This window comes from Diadema antillarum, unplaced genomic scaffold, assembly GCF_040938485.1.
Source record: "Diadema antillarum isolate AM-2024a unplaced genomic scaffold, OU_Dant_1.0 seq00000135_RagTag, whole genome shotgun sequence".
In the NCBI taxonomy this organism is placed as follows: domain Eukaryota; kingdom Metazoa; phylum Echinodermata; class Echinoidea; order Diadematoida; family Diadematidae; genus Diadema; species Diadema antillarum.
The window spans coordinates 922,501-945,288 of record NW_027271212.1 but is presented as its reverse complement, the minus strand read 5'-3'; the positions used below and the strand labels follow the sequence as shown (position 1 = coordinate 945,288).

The window sequence follows — 22,788 nt, the reverse complement described above, 5'->3', positions numbered from 1 at the left end:
ACAATTGAGATTTTCTTGACTCGGCGTCTCAGCGCGTGAGTGTTTGGAGGGGGCGTCCCCCGGCCCCTGCCACGGCACGGTAGGGAGCTTTTTCAATTTTTAGCTCATAATGATGTGGTCTGGTGCATACTAAAGTGACTGTTTTTTCACTTATTTTGAAAGACAAAAAGGAAATATAAATTTACCTCCAATTGCAACTGTCACTTTAATCCTTTGAGCTATGTCCCGATGCTTGAGAAAAATGGGTGCCATGCGTGAGATCATGAGACAGACCCTAAATGCATGAGTCTCACGCAATGAGCGAGACTTGGTAGCTCTGGTATTGTTTCAACTTGTCGATTGGTAGGTGTCCGACACATTGACGCTGTAAACCCTGTACATGGACACCGCAACCCTCTAAATTCATCATAGCAGTGCGTGTAAAGAACGAAAATGAGACTATGCACAGTGGTCATGTTGCTATTGTTTTGTTTTTATTCTTCATGGGGATTTACTTTAATGTGAAATATATCAAAATGATGCTGAAAAAAAGTGATATAGCAATAATAAACAATAGCAACAGCAAAACAATGATGGGGTCTACCATATGAATACATGTTGGAAAAGCATGACATGCTCTTCACACATATTGGGAATAGAAGATAGGGTTGCACGGTGTACGTGCAGTTTCAAAGTACTACAAAGTGCTAAAAAAATGGGGAATAAAATATGTTAGGTTTAAGTTTTTTGCCAGTATGCACCAGATCGCAAAATTTACAGCTGTAAAATGCTTAAGTTCCTTTCCGTGGCGGGGGAACACCCCCAATCCCACACCCACACCCACACCCACACTCCTCACTCGGTTGCTTCAACTTCAAGCTTTGCTCCTTTAGGCGGTGCTGACTTGGTGCAACATCTCATGTATACCTGCTCTCTGACCTTAGTATCATTATGTTTGTTGTTTCTCAACTTGCAGGGGCGAATCCAGGAATTCTGTAAAGAGGGGACACATGTGCCCGCCTCCATTTTTTCTTTTTGTTTCTTTTGTTTTAACAAAAGAAATAAAGGGGGCATGAGCCTGGTGCGCCCCCTCCTGGATCCGCCACTGACTTAGATGTAGTATGTTTGATTATTTTGCCGCTGTGCTTTTCCCTTCTTTAATATGTGTTTAATTTGTCTGTTTGTCTGTAGAGATCCAGACAGCAGGCTCTCAGCATCATAGAATTTTGCACATCTATGAATGCTGACCTGAGGGGATCAGCTTTTATACCGATCATTTGGATTACATCTGACATGCAGAATGGGTGTCAGTGACTTCGTAGCCACTTTAAAGGACAACCCATACTTTGGGGCGGGATTCGGTCTCGTTGGAGTGGGGGCGCTGATGGCTGTGGCCAAGAAGGGCATGCAGTATGGCAGCATCGCAGCACGACGCCACCTCTTGATGACCTTGGAGGTTCCGAGCAAGGACAAGAGCTACCACTGGCTCCTGCAGTGGATCACGCAGAACGCTCGTCACGCCCAGCACCTCAGCGTGGAGACCACCTTCACACAGAGCGAGAGCGGGAAGATCGACACCCAGTTTGACTTTGTGCCCAGTCCAGGGAACCACTATCTCAGGTAGAGGCATCCCTCACTCATCAAAAAGAAAAAAGAAAAAAAGTAAATTCCCTGTCGACAAAGCATCAGGGTCCATAGTTCTTCAAGGATATACAAATTGTAGACTCAGCATAGTTCTTCAGGGAAATTTAGCGAGTAAACACATGGACACCTTCAATTCAGTTTTTGAAAATGTACACGAGATGAGAGACCATGAGAGACCATATCTAGTCAGATTGTTGTCATGGATTGATAGTCTGTTGCATCTTTGTTTTTGAAATTAATTCAGGAAAGATCACTGTATTTTAAGAGAATGTTTTGTGGTTTCATTTGCTGAAGTAGTAAAATGCTAGAAGTAGAAGAAAAAGCAAACTTTTTTGTACTTTCAAAGCAGAAGACTTCACCAATCGTTATAAAAAACAACAACAACAACAACAAGAACAACAAAAACTGCAGTCTTTTCCGGACCCCGTTTCATAAAACTTGTTATCACTGACAAGTTGTCATAGTCGTTATACAGTAAGCTACTGAAATCCTTGCATCTGATTGGCTGAGAGCAAATTTGTCACAGAAATGTAGCAGTTGTCACTGATAATACGTTTTATGAAACGGGACACAGGTTTTTCTGAAGTTGTGTATTATATTAGTAAGTGGTGAAATAGTGCAGGAAGAGGCAGATGGTAAGTTCTTGGAAAACTTCCAGAAAACACTGCTGATGTACACGTCTTGTAACGAAGGAATCGTAGTGATTTCAGACAGAAAATGTCCACAAGCATCACAACCAAACCATTATCCACATTCACAAATGTTTGGGCAGACTTCTTAATCTTGTCATAAGATTATGTTGGATGAAAAGTGTGAACAACAGAGCTTTGAGATATTTTTCTTGCAATCTTGGTTTCCATGCTGTGGATGTGCATCTCCTTCTCCGTCAGGTATAAAAACACGTGGATCTTTGTCGAGAGAAATCGGGAAAAGCAGATGGTGGATCTTCATTCGGGCACGCCGTGGGAGACGGTCACTCTTACAGCAGTTGGGCGCAACAAAGAGCTCTTCTACGAGATCCTCAACCAAGGTAGAAGGAAATACTGCATGCTGACACTTCCTAGTCGTCAATATTTTCAATTCTTATGAATCTGAAAAGTGAATTTTGACTCACATCATGCAATGTTTCACCAGCGTCTTCTGCCGTATATTCCAGTGGAAGAATGGTCCTCATAGGAATGAAGTTGTGCAGAAAGTTCATGCACTAATGCACTTTCAGTGCTTGAAAGACGGCTTGGAATCCCCCAAATTATCAGGTTTCAGCATGTGCTGGGTTGAGACAAAGGCCCTGCTTTCTGTTGAGACTGGGTTCATCCACTCGCTCCCAAATGGATCCCTCAACACCTCACTCAAACTAATATGCCTTTCTGTCAAGTGCAACCAAGTCTGTGCTGTAAAAGGAATAATTAGACTCTTGGAAGTGTGTGTTCCCATTCCGAGCCGTCTTTCAAACGCTGAAAGTGCGTTAGTGCAAGAACTTCCTGCGCAACTTTACATATATGAGGATTATTCTTCCACAGGGAAGATGCCAGGAAAGGGTGATTGTTAATTGATGAAACATCACATGACCAGAGTTCAAATCCAGTTTTCTGATTATAAGAATTTTGAGGATAAACTTCGACCGGATGAATGATGACCTCCATTCGTTCACCTTCATGACGCAAATCTCTCGTTTGAAGAGGCTACACCCCCGTAAATAATGCCAGTGTATATCTTGGCAATCAATGACTTAAAAACCAAAGATATAAAACACCTGTTTCTTGACCCTGGCCTAATCTAAGCATCAGTCATCGCCACTGCGCCAGGGGGGGGGGGGGGGGGGGGGGGTGGGGGGGGGCACCGCGAGAGGAGGAGATTGTTTTGGTTTTGGCATGGGCTATGTAGCTCCATGGTGCGTGTGTGTGTACGTGTGTGTGTGTGTGAGTGTAGACATTCAGCGTATGCAGACAGAGCATGCCTGTACTGCAGCCCACCTCCCCAACTCGATCCACGGCTTGTACTTTATCCCCAACAGTGAGCAGCACCGGCAAACTGGCAATGCACTCCTTCTTATTCCTGTATTTTCGTTATTTACGGGTCAATTTTTTTCGTTCGAAATGTAAAATGGATGACCATAGAATTTCTCAATAGAATATAAAATTGAAAACTTTAGAAAGGATAGAGAAAATTGAGTTCACTTTGAATGGTGTGCCACAGGCAGATATCCTTATCATGCTCTTATGTAATACGACAGCTGCTGGAGTCATCAAACCCTGGCTTGGCCTCCAGGTTTGTCACGCCTGAGCAGAAAGTTTATTTGCAATGGACAAATACTTCGACTCCCAACTCCCAAACGAAAAATCTTTAACGAGGTATAGCACCCCACTTTCTTCGTGGAAGTTGGGGTCTCGCCTCAAACGAGGGATTGACGGCATGTTTGACATTGTATACTATAAAAGTTGCTATTGTAATGAGAGAGTTAATTGTGAAAGATCCAAACCACAGACCGTAAAGATGTTACTTTTTACCTGAATTCAACTCTTAAAAAAAAAAAAAAAAAAAAAAAAAAAAAACCTCTGTCCTTCCTTTTGTTCTTTTTTTCTTGCCCCAGCTAGAGAGATGGCTCTCCAGAAACAAGAGGGTAAGACCATCATGTACACGGCGATGGGGGCTGAATGGAGGCAGTTTGGGTACCCCCGAAAGAGACGGCCCATCAACTCCGTCATCCTCGACCGCGGCATCTCAGACAGCATCCTTAGAGATGTGAAGGAATTCATCAATAACCCAAAGTGGTATTTTGACCGAGGTGAGGGTGAAAACACAAGTGGTTTTCTTATTAGCCCAGATACAAAATGAAAAGGAGATTAATAATTAGCATATTTACTGCCAGGTAAACAAAATGGGCATGACATTATAGCAACAAATGGATGAGGGCGTGTGTTACACAGGTGCTTGGCTATCTGCAAGAAATTTTCTGTCATGTACTCGTACCTCTTGTGACAATGTTGAATATTTCTACGAGTGTCAGATGTGCGTGTTCGTTGAAATTGTACCAGTGATGGCAAATTGTGTCACTTTCCCTTTTGACAACAGTACTGACTGTGTGTTAAAACTCCAATATCATATGCGTTGAGTTCAATGGAAATACTTAGAAGCCATTCAAAGTGCTATGAAGGGATCAGGGAGTAATAAAATTCTCTCCTGACAAATGAAATATGGCATATTGCAAAGGGATGCCATGCTGCTACAATCCTTACTGTGTTTTTATACCCCCGCCAAACGAAGTTTGAAGGGGGTATATAGGAATCAGCGGACGGTCGGGCGGTCGGGCGGTCGGGCGGTCGGTCCGTTGCAAATCTTGCGTCGCGAACTACTTCCTCAGTTTTCAACCGATTCCCATAAAACTTGGCACAGATGTGTTCCTTGGGTTGTAGATGTGCAAGACGTATTTTTTGACAGTACCCAAAAGTACGTTGCCATGGTAACGGCATATTATGGGCAAAAATGGGTACAAATCTTGCGTCGTGAACTCCTCCCACAGTTTTTGATCAATTTTTATGAAATTAGGTACAGATGTTCATCTGAATATGTTAATGTGCAAGACACATATTTCCGCAGTGGCAAAAAGTGCGTTGCCATGGTAACGGCATGTTATTGGTAAAATATAGGGCAAAATGCTTCATGGCAAAACTGCTTCATCAGTGTTCTTCCAATTCTCATGGAATTCATATTGAATGTTTGTCTTAGGATATAGGTCAGCATGACACATTTCTTGACAGTGACAAAAAGTATGTTGCCATGGTAACAACTCACATATTATGAGCCAAAATGATGGAAAATTTTGTGTTGCAAACTACTTCCTCAGTTTTTGCCCAATTTCCATGAAACTTGGTACAGATGTGTGCCTTTGGTTGTAGATGTGCAAGACGCATTTTTTGACAGTACCCGAAAGTACGTTGCCATGGTAACGGCATATTAATGGCAGAAGATCAAGGAAAGATCTTGCGGATTTAACTACTTCCTCAGTTTTTTGACCAAAGCTTATGAAATGTGGCACACACCTTGATCTTGGTGGGAAGATGTGGAAGACATATTTTTCGGACGTGTCGGAAGCTGCGTTGCCATGGTAACGGCATATAAATGGCAGAAGATCAAGGAAAGATCTTGCGGATTGAACTACTTCCTCTGTATTCGACTGAAGCTCATGAAATGTGGCACACACATTGGTCTCGGTGGGAAGATGTGCAAGACATATTTTTTGGACGTGTCGGAAGCTGCGTTGCCATGGTAACGGCATATTAATGGCGGAAGATCAAGGAAAGATCTTGTGGATTGAACTACTTCCTCAGTTTTTGACAAAAGCTTATGAAATGTGGCACATACAATAGTCTTGGTGGGAAGATGTGCAAGACATATTTTTCGGACGTGTCGGAAGCTGCGTTGCCATGGTAACGGCATTTAAATGGCAGAAGATCAAGGAAAGATCATTCCTTGGGTAAGACTGTCGTCACGGGGCGGGGGTATTAATCACCTTAAGTGATGTTTCTAGTTACCACTTTAATTATCAAGGTTATAATGATTTACACTTGACTTCAAGGCCTGTATTTACAAAAGTAGTTTTGATTTTAGTCTTTGGAATATGCAAATTTCATCTGTGTGAAATATGTGTCACTGATGTCATATAATTATCAACAGGCATCCAGTGATGAACACTCTTCACTACTCGCTTGTAAAATATATGCTTATTTCCCACTTGTTTTAGTCCATGGACTTAATTTAAACCTTGGATTTGATTTAAACCGCCTTTGTGCATTTTGGCAAAGATGTTTGACACAAATTAATTCTTTACAGTCTCCAGACCAGAGATATGCAGTCATTTTACTGTTGTCAGTAGAACCCAGTGTGTGGAAGTAAACCTAGACCCCGTTTACAGTGAGTGAAAAGGCCGGGCTCAGGCCGAGCTTAGCCCGGCCTTCCGTTCACTGTAAACGCTCAAAAGGCCAAATGCGGTACCAAAAACGGCCGCGCATTTGGCCAAGCTCTGGGGGTAGTCTCGGCCCGGGCTCGACCTGCTCGGCCTGGCCTTTTCTCACTGTAAACGCAAACTGGGCCAAATGCGGTTCCAATAATAATTGTTTGTTTACAAGCAGAGCGCCACTACGACAAAATATTAAAAGGTTTGAATTGAAAACCCGGGCCAAGCCCTCCACTGTAGACGGACAGAATTGCGGGGGCCGAGTGCTGCAATTGAGGCTGGGCTCAACCTGGGCTTAGCCCGAGCTCGGCCCAGCCCTGCACTGTAAACAGGGTCCTAGTTTCTAATCTGTTGATGTGTATTTAATATTTCTTATCTTTTTTTTTCTTATTTTGCCACAGGAATCCCATATAGAAGAGGATATCTCCTCTATGGACCTCCTGGCTGTGGTAAAAGTAGTTTCATGTTAGTATCTCCTTCGTCTGAAAGCTACTGTATACTTCTGTATGCCATATATTACTGTATACGCTGTTATTTTTGTGTACAGATATTTTCGCGAATGAAGAAGTCATAGACATTTTCATGAGATGTTGTTTTCGCGAATTGATGCCAACGCGAACGTAAATGCCCTATCACTCAAGTGCATTGAGACATTTTTGCATGTTGTTAAATTTGCGATCCAACTGGCTCGCGAAATTCGCCAAAAAAGAAACCCTCATGAAAATTACAGCTTATACAGTATACAAATATGTTTCACAAATATAGAATTAGAAGACAATTTTGTGAGTGGTTGAATTTGTCATTTGAATTTGTCATTGAGAACCAAATGATGGAATAAGATATAAGTATTATCCCACTTCAGGACAGAAGTTTGTGATTTCCTACTGAGGATTACAAAATAACAGTACATTTGTCTACAGGAGGCAATATTTTTCAAACTAATTTCGTGAATACCAGTCGACTCACAAAATTCATAAAATGAAACACTGAGAAATTCTGCTCATAGACTGTGTTATTTAGTGGTGTTCTTATCAATAAGTTAGTATTTTTCATCTGTAGATATATGTGATAAAACATACTTTACCTTAGTGTTCATTTCTTCTGCTACTTCTCAACCAGACTGATGTTATCTATGGACTATCCATTCAAAGAAGAAAAAAGTCTGAATGCCATATTCTTTGCTGAAGTTGTTTAATGTACAGAAGTGTATCTTAAACGCACTCAAAATAATTGATGTTGACATTTTTGTTATCTCAGTTCAACTTTATGTCAGCATGCAATATGCTGCTTGAAAATTTTGCCTTTTGTTATTGAGGCCTTATGAAAGTTTACAGGTATTTTAGGTTGTTGCCATAGACTGTATATTGTTTCCTGATGATAATTTTGTTTCTGTGGAATACCTCCATATGTTAGCATGGCTCTGGCAGGCGAGTTGCAGTACAGCATCTGTATGATGAACCTCAGCGAGCGAAGCCTCTCCGACGACCGCCTCAACCACCTCATGAACGTCGCTCCTCAGCAGAGTATTATCCTTCTAGAGGACATCGACGCTGCGTTTGTCAGCAGGGAAGAGGCCGAAGACCGTAAGCACTGACCAGGCCCTACATTTCGTTTTGGCTAGACGCAGTACAGAATCAAAGTGGATATAGTAATTGTGGATTGCTTGAAGGGAAATTCCATCCTGATATCATGTGGCTTTGTATGAAAACAGGAAAATCAGTGAAGTAGATCACTGAAAATTTGGGGAGAAAATTGGACAATTAAAAGAGTCATGACTTAAAAATTTTGCAAATAAGACAAAGTGACAACTCTGTGTGACATAGACATTGAGCAGCTTTTCGTTCAGTTTGTGCACAAAAATTCACTAACTTTTATTTTTCTCCTAACAATTTTTTTTTTCGTACTTGTTCTTGGTATATAATAAGAGTAATATTTTTTGTGTACCCTTCTCATTGAATAATTTCTGCCTGTGCCAAAATATGAGAGAAAAACAAAAATTAGTGAAATTTTGTGTACAAAACAAATGGAGAGCTGCTCAGTACCTGAGTTATACAGTGCTGCCATTTTGTCTTACACTCTAAACTTTTACAATTTATGATCTTTTTTTCGCATCCTATATCCACCTCAAATTCTACTCTGATTGTTTTTTTTTTCAATACAAACCAAAGTAATAATCAGGATAGAATGTCCCTTTCACTTGTAGAAAACATGAAAGCTTTGTTTGCATTCAACGGCAGTCACATTTTGTATAGCGAGAGCATAATTTTTTTTGGTTTTTTTTTGGTTTTTTGTTTCTCAGCTCGCTACCAGGGAATGAGCAGAGTTACACTGAGTGGTTTGCTGAATACACTGGACGGTGTGGCATCGACTGAGGCCAGAATAGTCTTCATGACCACAAACTACCTCGAGAGGTCAGTGGAATCTTAACAATGTCCGGTGCAACTGAACAAAATGTTGTCAGTGCCTTTAAATCAGAAAGAATCTTTCCTATTTCTATTCTGCAGAGTTTCCAAGGAGCCTTACTAATGTGAGATTGCCAAGTTTGTGTGGAGCCACCATTCATTAGGGGAGTACAGTGCGCTCTCGTTATAACGAATACGATTATTATACAAATGATGCACAGGATAGAGTGCGTTAGTAGAGGCGTAGCGCACTCGAGGGTATTTACAATTGTGGAGCATGCACGAGGCGAAGCCGAGTGCATGTTGCACTACATTGTAAATACCCGAGAGTGAGCTGCATCTCCACTTACGCCACGAAATAATCCTGTGCATCATTTGTTTTATAAAATGGGTCGAAAATTCGAAAACTAACAACATTTTTCAGCATTTTTCACGTACCTTTGTGGGTCAAGACGTCTGAAGACGTTCGTCCCAAACATTTACGCATGTCGCTCTCGGAAATCCCACACATATAAGTATGATGGGGGTTGGGTTTCCGGACACTTAAGTTCCCGCGTGAAAACTTACTTATTTTACATAGAATATGCACCCTTTACCTTAAAGACTTGATGTAGACTCCTCATATAGGCCTACTAGACAACATACTCTGAAAACGGCATGAGAATTAACCTGCTAAATCGTTGGACTTGCCCTTCAAAGTGACTCCATGTACGCGTCCGGTCCCACAACGCTTGGTCTACTGTACTGTACGTATAAGAGTATACGTACACCACACATGTTATGCACAAGGGAAGAAAGGCCGGCCGGCCGGCAGCCCGAACTAGAAGTTGTTTACAGGATTGACAGCGCGTATGCATGCAATTCAAAGGAGCCGCCGCGCGCACAGACGATCGGCAATAGGATTTAACACGCAGTGCGATGGGACTAGAATAACCAAAGCACACGTGACTCATTTCAGCACTTCCTATTGGCTACATTCTTGAACCCATTTTATAATACAAAATATCGGTTACAACAAAGTGAAAGTTCAGGCTGTAACATTATCTACTCTATGTTTTTTATTGTTTATTTGTTCAATTATAATGAAATTTTGGTATAAGGAAAGAAAACTGCTGGTCCTGAGGACTTTGTTATAACAGGAGTCCACTGTAGAAGGGTCACAGTGTACTCGGACCTGCCCAAAATAAGGACATTTTTTGCATGTATAAACAATGGATAATAGATTGAATTAGTATATGACAACCACTTGGGCTTTGTTGAGGAGTGCCACTTGTTCTGTTGTGACCCATGAAGGCTGGTAGTATTGCATGGACATATCAAAAATGGGATTTAACCCTAACTAGGCCGGGGGGGGGCTCCGAGGCCCCCCCCTCGACGTTCCGCGCGATGTATCGCAATTGCAAAAAGTTATCGCCGCGACGTTTCATGACTTTTTTTTTTCGAGTCTCGCGCATCTTTTGACACCAAATTTGCGACGCCCGGGCGCGCAGTTCCGAAGTTACGCATAAATATGTACATGCATGTCAGACCAAAAATTGCTCAAAAACGTGAATTCGTGTACAATTTCAATGCAAACTGTGCTTGCAGGCAAATTTCATAAAAGCATAATTATTTTGGTGTTTTATTGATTAAAATCAATGAATAACATATTTTCTTGTTTGGAGCGATGTCGTGAACAAATTTCATCGAAAAAAACAATGAAAAACATCAAATCGAAAAACAAAGAAATACATAAGAAATTCAAAAAAACAATAAAATACTTAAGAATTTTTTCTGATATCACAATCTTTTTTCATTACATTTACTAGGGACACTGAAAAGAATATTTACACAAAAATTTAGCCTGTTTTGAGCTTTATTTTGTGATTTATACCAAATAGTCTGATTTCATGCATCATTATGCATAAGTTAGCATAATTTAGCATAAGTGATAATTTTTTGAAAAATTAACTTCATGGTATTTTAGATTACATCATAGGCAATGTGTGTGCCAATTTTCGTCGCGATCGCGCGGTCGACAGCCGAGATCTGGAGGGGGGGCCTGGGAGGCCCCCCCCCCGGCTCTATCAACTACCTAAATAGCCCGGCCTAGTTAGGGTTAATGGACAATTCCAGACCAGTAGAAAATTGTCAGAAAAGGAAAGTCTAACAAGCACAACAATACACATTTGATCAAAATGTGATAAGAATTAGGGAAGTTCTGAAATTGTGAAGTTTTGCTAATCATCACAAAAACAGTTCCTGAACAGTTGATATGCAAATGAGTAAGTTGAAGATGTTATCGCCTCACAATTTGCCATATAGTTAGAGATTACAGTTCTTAGAGATTGTCAAACTGACCCAGTGTTGCATCTAAGGCATGACCCATTCACACTCTTTCTATGCAAATTGCTTGCCCCTTTTAAATGAATATGCACCTCCCTTTCCCATCCTTGTTGGTAACCGATTCAAAAGCCTTCCAGATTGATGGCCCTTTACTGTCAAAACATGTTTTGTACTTCACTGCAAGTACCAAGCCTTTTTCATTTTCTTATTGTAGAGTTTCAAAGTGTCAGGATCAGGAAGAGGAACACCTGTTGTCCTTTCACTCATCAAATTTTCCATCGCATTTTTTTCCATTTCTATCGGCGATCCTCAGACTCGACCCAGCACTCATTCGGCCTGGCCGAGTGGACCTCAAGCAGCTGATTGGTCACGCCACAGAACACCAGCTGGTCCAGATGTACTCGCGCTTCTACCCGGAGCTCGCGGCAGAGCACGCCGAGGAGTTTGCCGGGAGGGCCCTCTCACGCAATCGGCCAATCAGCATCGCTGCTGTCCAGGGCTTCTTCATGGTGCACAAGAACGACGGACTCGCAGTCATCGAACACCTGGACGATCTGTGGAAACGGTGATGATGGGATATCTGTGCTTCGAGCACAGAGGACAAGACCCAAGTCACATGGTGTGTCATAAAATTGACAGCAGAGAATCTCTAGAGAAATACCGAGTGGATGTTGTGTCACATGACATAATGTCAAGGTGGAGAATCTCCTCTGAAATACCAAGTTGCCATCATATTACATGGATGGAGTGGAAGATGAAGCTTGTTCAGAAATTGCTGTGTTGACATCATATGGTATGATGAGAGAATAAGATCTGCAGAGCTCCAATCTCTAGTGAGATGGCAATTTGATGTCATATGACATAGCATGAGAGTAGGGACATACATCTCCTCCAGGAAAGTATTAAATTTATATTACTTGACATGGCTGGGTGGTTGAAGCGAAGTACCTTCAGAAAGCCTGTTTTTTGTGACAAAGTAACAAAGGTAATAGTGTTATCTACTTTGACTCGTGGTACGTGTGTCAACCAATGGATAGAATCTGGCTATCACTCCAGAACTGGTTGTAGATGCCCAAATCAATAGCAGCAACATTAGCACCAGTGTGTTACCGTCTAGCTTGCAGCAAGAATGCCATCTCTGGCAGTGCATACACAGAGCAACTATAGTTTAAGTGCATTAGTCTCTGATTGGAACTTCTTGAAGAAAGAAACAGAAAAAAAAAGTGCTGCTGACAACAGATCAAGGCCATAGGCATGTATTTGTGAAGATTGTTTAATCCAAAACTATGGTCTTGTTGTAGTTCATTTACTAAAATAAGCATGAAAAAGGCGGCCATTATATAAGCATGTGTCATCGTGTGGTTATCTCTGAATGTCAGTTGGTGCGCGTGATCTGTCACACACATTCACGCTAAAGGAAATTTGCATGAGCCATGTACTAAATTTAAACCACCTTCGAGAATATTGGCCATTGAGTTTTTATGTCATCTGAAAATTCAATTGAGGTGACATTTTTTCTCTCCTCATAAAATAAATGTTTACTCATATTATGTTTTCTGGTGTCATAAATTTCTCAAATCAATGCCAGCATTGTGACTTCTACGAGTGCACAGTATTATCCACACTTTGATGGCAAAAGGTAAACCTGTTGAAGTTTATGTAATTAAAAAGAAACAAAAAAATAATCAAGCTCGTGGATGTATTAATGACATGAATGCTGGTCATTTCTATCATAACATTATAAGCAATTTACTACATTAGCAGTTGTGGTTATCTGAATTACTCACACTTAAAAAAAAGCGTTGAATACAACTTTAGTCTTTGCCTACCCACGTGCCTCATAAGCACATTCCATGACATCGGTGCACTTTTTCATCATCAGTCTGTCAATTCATGAATACTGAGATTGTCAAGGACAAAAAGAATCTACATGTAGGCATGAGATTGGTTGGTGGGGAGGGGGGAACTGTTTCCCCCCTCCCATAGCCTATATGGAGGATGCAGCTATTGTCTTTGCTGTTAAACGTCTGATTGTCTTTGCTATAAAAGCAATATGTCTGATGCAGCAAGACTACGATCAGTGGATGCGCATGAAGCATCCACCGCCCATATCCACTCGTCTTGCTCGAGTCGTTTTCCTATTATTGACTATGAATCGATGGTAGTTTTCATATGAAAAACTGCCACTGATTCATAGTTGATAATAAGGCAATGACTAAAGCAAGATGAGTGGATATGGGGGGCAGATGCTTCCACTGTTCGTAGTCTCGCCACATCGGATCTCTTGGATACCATTACATACCAAAGATAACAGTCTCACAAAATCTGGCCTTTAGCGTAACAGCGAAGACAATAACTGCATCCTCCGCCTAGATTATAGGCTACCCCTCCCACGGGAAGGAGCTGTAGCATTTGTTGACCGTAAATCATGTGGTCTAATGCATACTAAATATACTTGGGCTTATTCTGATTAAAAAGAAAAGGTTGTCCCAAAATGTAGCTCTTTTGGTTTAAATCTGTGTTTGTTCTTGGTTGTTTTTTTTTGTTGTTGTTGCTGTTTAGTGAGTGTGAGAAATAGCTTGTTGGGCATGTCAGCCTGAGAAAGACCCCCAAGGCATAACTGTCACACCCAATGCGCGACACTTGGTAGGTGACTAGGTCTGTGAATAACAGATAAAATGGATTATATTCGTCAGATGAATTCCTGGGAAAGTTATGAATTGGCTAAACAAAGGGAAGAGATAGGTAATTCTTGATACGAGAAACCATAACAAATGATACATACATGAAAGGTAAAATCTGAAGTCATTGATGTCCAAGTGGGCTCTTTGACTGAGGCATCCTCTTCCCTCCCCCTCAAAAAAAAAAAAAAAAAAAAAAAAATGCCAGTACATTGTATTGATCAACATTTGAATGGTCATAATCATGTCAAATTTGCTCAGTTTTGCACAAATTTTCACTGGCCAGATTCAATCAGTTCAATGCTTTCCTTTCATTGACCATTAAAAATACATGTACTTTACTACCAGGTTAATGTGCTTTGAAAGTGATATCTCTCATTTCATCTACACAGCATTATTGGAATTGTTTAGAATTAAAATAATTAATACAGTAGTAACCTGTGCCAGTGATTAATGACATTTGGAAATACAACTTTAATGTAGTCACAATGCACCATGTTCACCATGTTACAGCTCCACACAACTTTGTGTCTGTACATGAAGGTGATTCCATTGGCATAGTGACGTCAAATTTAATGTTCTTGTTTGTTCAATAGGTTTATAATTGACACCTAACTTTTGTAAGTGTGTGAGTGCTTTGTATCAATTTTGAAAAGACACTTTATGAATATTGGTTGTTATAATAATAATAACAACAATAATAATAATAATAATAATAATAATAATTATTATTATTATAATTATAATAATAATACTATTATCATCATCATCATTATCACCATCATTAATTTGCTTATGACTGGTCATTAGCAAAGTACTGTAAAACATGATATATTCGCAGCATGAAATTTTCACGAATTGGAGCCGACAGCCTCTTTTGTGGCATGAAATTTTCGCGAATTGCCACTGGTGCGCAATGCATACAGTGTAGACAAGAACTTTCGCGTGCATTTTATTTTCACGAATCTTGGCGCTCGCAACATTAAAATGCATGTGAACATTCCTCGTTTTACAGTATAATGACCTTTCATTAGCGATGCATGGTAGGCCTACTTAATTAAATGGACATTGTTTTATTTGTGAAAATGGTTTGCCTATAGTGGAATTTTATCAAATGACAAGGATTTGCTTCATCATTTTATTAAGCAAATATGTACACATTTTGTTTGGACATTAGTATAATTATCCACACTTGGTACCTTTGAAAACAGTCCAAATGTGTTAGACATGTTTCAAAGGTACCTTGTGAGGGTAATTCTTACTAATGCCCTCAATGAGGTGTATTATCTGTATACTACATTTTGTATTCAATGGCTCCCTTCTCCACTACCTGCCTATTTCTTTGCATCTAAAAACAAAAAGTAAATAATGTAAATCCAAGACAGCCCACTCCAAATAACACTTCCAACCTTGTTTTGCTAAAAAAAAAAAAAAAAGAGTACATTTTTCTGGGATGATGTATAATATACTGCCACCAGAGAATGTTATTTGTAATGATTGTATTTTCTTTTGTCTTTAAATTTTATTTCTATTCTAAAGAATCTTCTCAAAATAACATACATGTATGCGATCAAATACAGTCAAATCTGGCTACAGCAACTACTGTCTATAGTGGCCACCTGCCATGCGCGACCACTAAACACAATTCCCCCCAAGAGAAAAGCCATGTTAACGACCCTGTCTATAGCGGCCACCTGTCTCCAATGGCCACTGTTTTTGTCTCCCTTGGGTGGCCACCATAGACAGGTTTGACTGTGATAACACATGCTCATCACACCAAGGTTCAACATGCAGACCACAAAAGGACTACTCCTGTATCAATAAAGCAATGGATTCTTCTAAAACTGTGGAATGCCTGTCGTCACAAACAAGTACACAAAAGGATAATAGCTTCACCATTACGTGCCTTCCTTGAAATGAAGAGTACCTGGTACTGTCTTATTTCAGCATTTATGAAATATCTTTTACATATACTTGTACATACACTCACTGTATATGTATAGTTTTTTTTTTCCCCACTTGTCAAACATTCCATTTTACCATTTCTACTGTAAAAGCAAAAATTTTTGCCCAAGTTTTACACCAGGTAAGGTAAATTTTTTGTGTTTTCAATTTTGAATCAATATGTCAAACTGTACAGTTATATTACATATAATATCATAATCTATGATATTTGTGCTAGTTTCATGTTGAATGAAATGCATGAACATTTTCACTTTTGCAGTAATATAAACAATGGAAGCTCACATTTTCCCAAGTTTTTACTTGTAAAAAAAAAAGAAAATGAACACATGATGTACAGTACTGCAGGCACCTTGCATTAATCTCAATTTCTAATCAAACTAGTCAACATTTGAATTAAAAATATGCCCTTGAATGGCTTAATTATGGAGGGGAAAAAAAGGAAATACTTTGTAGCAAAAGAAACAAAATGTGATGATTATCATTCTGACAGACTGATAATATTATGTAACGTGGTTGCAAGGGCTTGTGAATATGTACTTGCATACTCTGTGATACATGTGATCAAAACTATACATTCTATTCAATGCTATACACTTTAAAGACAAAGTTCAGTTATTAATGGATGATTATCAAGGTGAAATCTGGTGAAAGAATGAAATAGCACGTCTGCTTCAGACTGGACAATCCTCAAATGTCACACAGGAAAAACAATATCTTACAATCAACTACAATGAACACATATCAGCAGTGGACCAAAAGCAGAACACACACACACAAAAATGCAGATACATCTTTCCCTGGCACCATAACTTGCTACACTTGACCCTTCACCCCCAAATATTAGATTATATCAGATTGTTATCAACTGTACATGATTATACACACTAATTACTTGTTCATATTTGATATGCTGACAGTAAATAATTTGAAAAATAAATTGTATTTAACAAACATGATGGCAGTTAACATTTGAAGAGAGGTTAAAGGAAATCTCCACCCATCATTTACCTATGCCCATTTTAAACAAAACAAGTGGCTGTAGTATACTGTATAATTCTCTATTGTACAGCCAAAGAGTCAGTCAAGTGTACAACTCAGTGGCCTTGTGAATTTATACAGATCAGATAGCAAGTAAACTGTGTTTCAACCCCTCTTTCAACTTTTCTTACAGTGCACTCCCATTATAATGACGTCATCAGGACTGGCGGTTTTCTTTCGTTAAATTAAAATCTTGTTACAGCTGAACAGTAAAGCATAGAAAGATGTGTAGATGATAATTTTGGAACCTAAATGTTTACTTTGCTGTAACAAGATATCCTTCATAACCATGTTTGTTAAAATGGGAGTGCACTGTATGCAGTATGGATCAATGATTAATTGAACTAACAATTTCACATTGCAAATTTTACAACGCAGCTAGAGAAGCAACGAATGCTTTTAGCAACAACCATATGACCAATAGTTTTAAGTTCCTTCAAAAGGACATAGGCAATAAGGATAAAGTGCCCTGCCGAGGGGCACAACCGCTGCAGCCAGGGGACTTGAACCAAGGACCCTGTGATTGGCAGTCTGTGGTCTTATCCACTGACCCACAATAGCTTCTTAACTACAGTATGCATGACATCAACATACCAAATTCTCACGTACAATGTACATTGCACTCCCGTTATATCAAAGTCCTCGGGACCAGCATTTTTTTTCGTTACATCAAAATTTTGTTATAACCGAACAAATAAACAACCAAAAAAACAAAAACAAAAGCATAGAATGGATAATATTGCGGCCTGAATTCTTATTTTGTTGTAACCGGAATTTCGGTATAACCGTGTTCAAACAGGAATGCACTGTATTTCCATAGATTTCAGCCACTTTTAACTTGCTTCAATTTCAAAATGAAAGCTCCCGTGTCTTATTTCAGATCCATGGTATTTTTTATTTGTTTTTAATAAACCTCACTTGCCTTGCCTTACTAAAAATTACTGATTTACATCGAGGCAGTTCCAGAAACATTCAATTTTTAACATAAGCATAAGCCTTGCTGAAGTGATTGTCATGGAAGATGATGAGGCCAGTGGATGTTTTTTTCTCTCTCTTTTTATTCATTTATTTTTTTGGAGGGGGGGGGGGGAGAGAAACTAAAATTCTCCTCAACTAAGATAATGCAGGGAGGTGCTAGAGAAGGAGAGACAACTACTGCTCTCCTTTGAAGTCATGCGCGGCACCGCCGAGAAGTTATGCGTTCAACTACAGGTGTTACCCATGTGCTTTGACAAAAGAGAGCATCAATAATCGGGACTAGCGCTCTCACATCTAGAAATACTTGACCCAACTGCAATTCGCTCTCTCTTTCAATGTGATTGCAACAATGAATTTGTGTACCTTGAATTGGAGCAACGAATCAAAATGCAGTGTAAAACTGACAAATTTAACAGCAAATAGTTTAAAAGCACGCTGGAACACGCTTTAGCGGAGTACTTCATTTGAAAGATCAAAATATCCCAGAATAAAAGATAGAAAACTAACATGCGGAAATGTGCGCATTATAAAAAAAATCAGGTTTTTAAGAGGGCCTAATTTTCATTTCATTTTGATTTGCGCATTACGAAGAAACTAGAAATACATGTTTATAATATTGAATTCTTTCCTAAATTATTCTAAATCAATTCGGGTATTTCATTTAAAATTTTACTGTGAAATAAAGCTTGTAATTCAACGAAAGGTGAAATGCGTTCTTTGTCTCCGAACTTTGTCTTGCAACTAGAGAGGTGCCGAGCATTACTTCAAAGCGGAGTGGAATGCTAGACATCTCATTGTAACGCCTTGAACCCAAACATGTGTTTGCATGAATTATGAAGAGTTGCCACTCCATCTTTGTAACACCTCCCTGGATAATGTCACATCTGAGGTAGTTCTCTGCCAAAAGTTACAATGATACCCTTTACAATTCCCAAGTCAAACTAAAAAGGCTACCAATATGGAAGAAAAAAAAAGAGGAAGGAAAAAGGGAAAGGACATCACTGATTAAAGGAAGGCCTGGCCTTCTTTTGAGCCTCTTGGAATGCAACTGCCTCCTGTCCAGAAACGTGGCGCACTACATCTACGCGGTACATGTTGAGAGAAAAGAGAGCCGGGATGCGCTCCCGCAGACTCATGTTCCTGTAACTCCGGTGCTTCTCGGCACTGCAGGAGTAGTCTGGAAACAGGTGAGGAGGACTGTCCAAGCTGACGTGCGGGCCGAACGCCTTCGTGAATCGGTACGTGAACTTGATATTGATCCGACAGAATAGCACATCGTGGGATGCCGGGGCAAACACATACACCTCCTTCTTGAATGGTGCTTCCACTGGCGTGGTAGTGTCACTGATGAGCTTGTTGATGGTCTGATGAAGCGTGGTTCGGCCCGCATTCCCCATGTCAAGGATTTCAAACCGGTGCGTCAAATTTGCGGCTGCGCTGTCACCAGATATGTCCTTCCCCCCTTGCATAGCTAGGAGGTATTGGGGAGGAGGAGGGGTGTGGTAGAAGACAAAGTAATAGGAGGAAGGATGCTGCCCTACCGGTGCTGTTACCATGGATCGGATTTCTCCTAGGGCTGGTACAACGCCACCCTGGAGCATGCAGCCAAATACTAAACTAAAAAGAGTGTTCCACACAATCCATGGCACATTGGGCATACCAGTAACAGGAAAGACAACATAATTTGCATAGAGGAGAACTAATGGTATCAGTAGAGGCAAAAGAAGCTTTGGATCTTGGATAGGGAATAGTGAGAACACAAGGAGAGGGGTTGTGAATGAAAGGACTAGAAATGCTCGACTTGTTGAGGACATTATTGAGTCTCTGTCCTCACTTTCTTGCCCGCTGTACACCTGGTACACTTCAGACAGAAAACTTAGCATGAGGGGGAAGAAGAGTAGAGGCAGGTTGAACAGCAGGTGTGTTGTCTTTGGTTTGATCTCAATGGCAGCATCAAAGAAGTTGAGTTTTAAAAAATTGAAGGGGGCCACAGTCAAGTTGTTAAACAGATCCATGTTGAGATTTTTAAGCAACAGCTGGTGGTCAAAGAGGATCTCTGCATCAAGGCTTCCATAGAAAACGGAGTCCATCAGCAAAAGGAAGGTTGCCATGGTAATGACTCCTGGCAGCAAGGAGACAATGTTTGAGAGGATAGTGTGCAGCGCCGTCACTCCAAACTGTGATGCTGAGCCAGTCAGCCAGAACACCAAAGGAATGAGTGCGAATATGAAGAAAGATGGATGATTAAACGTGCCTTCCAGAACGAACACGCCTAGCCAAAAACCGTGATTAGGATTCTGCACAGGGGCTTCCTTTCCTTTCGCTTTGCCGTCTGTCCGACGCACAAATTGGCTCCTGCGCGAGTCAATAACCAGCAGCAGCAACAGGGCGAACGTGGACACACTGATGACATGGGTCATGTTTCGGGTGAGGAAGACGAGTGTCAGGAAAGAGCTCCCAAAGACAGTCAGGCAAGTCGCTGCGTCAAGGTCAAGGATCTGGCATGTTTTGTATAGACAGGCGTCGCTTACGAGAGACACTACTGCCATCATCACGCGTGGTGCAACGACGAGACTGTGTGCTGTGATCTGCACTAGACCAAGTCCACTCAGTCCTTTGAGAAGGTGGAAACCCAGTCCCGCCGTGATGTATGGGAAGAATATAGTGGTTTGAGGCTTACTTTCCTCATAGCCAGAAGCTGGAGGACTATCAAACCCAAATATTCGAGCTGAATAGCAAAGACAGAAAACAAATGCAGACAGAAATGAGAAAAAAAAAAGGTCACGGAATTAATGATTTATAATCTTGCTTATCAATCAGGAGCATATAAAACCCTGAAGCCAAACCAAAACTGATGATAATGACCTTTTCACTTGGACACTATGGTCTGCATGAGAAAAGAACAAAATGTTTTGTGGATACAAGCTCGTCATTTTGATTCTAGTCAACTCTTCCATAAGCATAGTTTTCATCAATTGATTTGTGTGTATATTTTTTTGTTGTTGTTGTTTTGTTTTGTTGTTGTTGTTGTTGTTGTTGTTGGAAGGAGTACAAAGATCAAGTTGAAGTGTTTGACCCGTATATCATATTGATTAAATCTTGAGTAATCTGAAATATCCAATAAGTACAAAAAAACCCCACATAAAACATATGGATCTCCTAGTATCCAATCTTTGCCATGAATTGTTACACAGAGCTTCCCTTTCCAACATAAGCTGACCACAGTGATTATAAAACTCTCCAGCCACTGCAACAACGACTCTTGTCATTAGTCAAGACTGTCAGTGCCTAGAAATAATATCAAAACTAGAATAACCAGGTATATTTTGAAGAAAACAGACATGACATTCCTTCCCGGCACTCATCTCAAGATGTCCTGTGTGTAATGGAATAAAATATAAAGGTGAAATGAGCATCTGGATAATGTAAATGTGGGAACTTTGCTTGATTTATTTTTCATGCTAGGGCAATTTCATCAAACACCAATTCATGCTTGTTTATCCTTTTTTGCAGATGAAAGCTTTTTTGAATTTATTCACAAAACACCTAGACCCCATAGTGGGAAATATTTTGCATTCTGTATTTTTTGGTGCTCACTCAGTCATGTGAACTTTGCAAAAACACGGAACTGCAATGCCACTCACCTGCTAGAGTGTTGGTTCCTTCAAAAAATTCAGCTGGGTCGACATAGCCCATCTGTGGCCAGAGGCACCAGACAAAACGCAGCAACACCAGGGCACCCCAAAGCTTGTAAGATCCCGTCATCATTGTGCACCCTTCAAACCGATCTGCCAGAAGCTGTGGAAAATTACATAACAGGTGGCACAGGGAAAGCTTATAAAAATAGACCATATTGATACATAGAAAAGACTTGATACACAATTCCAGTAGGTGCCAAAAACATACAGACCAATGACCTCCCCCCCCCCCCATAATCTCAACCCCACCCCCCTACCCCCAAAAAATGTCAATTGATTTAGACAAAACTGTTTATTCTGAAGTCACACTTGATTGATTTCATGACCAGAGAAAAATCTCACATAATCAGGTGCGGTTAAGGTGCAGCCCTGGCTCCACCACCCCTTCCCTCCAAGTCGAGAGAGCACATGAACTTGAACTTAAGTTGAAGCCAGACAGACTTGACTGCGGAAATATTCTCTTTTTTGTCTTTTTTATTAGACTATGACTTTTCTCTTCACATCCTAACGGCCGGCCCTAGCCAGCCTGGCCCATATTATAACTATTAGAACGGCTATTAAAGATTATACGACCGCGATACTGGAGTAACATTAAACAATATCAAGTAAATTATTCGGCAATTTTGCACTACACAATTGCCAATTAGAAGGTCGATTCTTTAAGAGTATTCTAATTTCACAAACACAAAGATCTATATATGGGGCTACATATCAGGCCCTTGTCCTCTTGTACCAATGTCACGTGTTAAACGACTATGAACGTGAAGGTTTCTGGGTAAGGAAACACAGTTTCAATAGTCCAACACGTCTGCTACAACTGTTATCTTGTACAAAGAAGGAATTACCTCGTTATCTACCAAATTTACGAAGAGGCTCAGGCGTTTCTGCCGCTAACTTTGTGGCCAATCACCGTGCACGAGTAACAGTTGACTACGTACGAATGAAGGTGTGATGCATGCTCGCTCTCCTCCAACGCCTCCCACCAGCTCCTCCGCGCACGATCCCCAGGTACCTGTGCAGCTCGGCTTGGTAGTGTAGGCGGGGCTCTACCACGGTGGGCTCTGCAAACAACCGGCCTTGCGTGCGAGCTCCGGTAATCAATTTATCAGACTAATTCAGAGACT

General features: G+C 40.5%; 2 protein-coding genes across 2 annotated transcripts; one reads left to right on the top strand and one right to left on the bottom strand.

The window, feature by feature from the left end:
* Positions 1-1,279: 1,279 nt before the first annotated feature.
* Positions 1,280-12,273, top strand: LOC139727527 (mitochondrial chaperone BCS1-like). Its single transcript, XM_071638500.1, has 7 exons — positions 1,280-1,599; positions 2,514-2,653; positions 4,214-4,408; positions 6,979-7,042; positions 7,991-8,160; positions 8,877-8,988; positions 11,618-12,273. The coding sequence occupies exons 1-7, from the start codon at positions 1,280-1,282 to the stop codon at positions 11,871-11,873; spliced, it is 1,257 nt and encodes a 418-aa protein (XP_071494601.1). The 3' UTR covers positions 11,874-12,273.
* Positions 12,274-18,964: 6,691 nt separating this feature from the next.
* LOC139727512 (GPI mannosyltransferase 4-like) lies at positions 18,965-22,605 on the bottom strand. Its single transcript, XM_071638486.1, has 3 exons — positions 22,510-22,605; positions 21,611-21,764; positions 18,965-20,694 (listed from the first exon to the last, which is right to left on the bottom strand). Exons 2-3 carry the CDS (start codon positions 21,732-21,734, stop codon positions 18,965-18,967), a joined length of 1,854 nt encoding a protein of 617 aa, XP_071494587.1. The 5' UTR covers positions 21,735-21,764; positions 22,510-22,605.
* Positions 22,606-22,788: the final 183 nt, after the last annotated feature.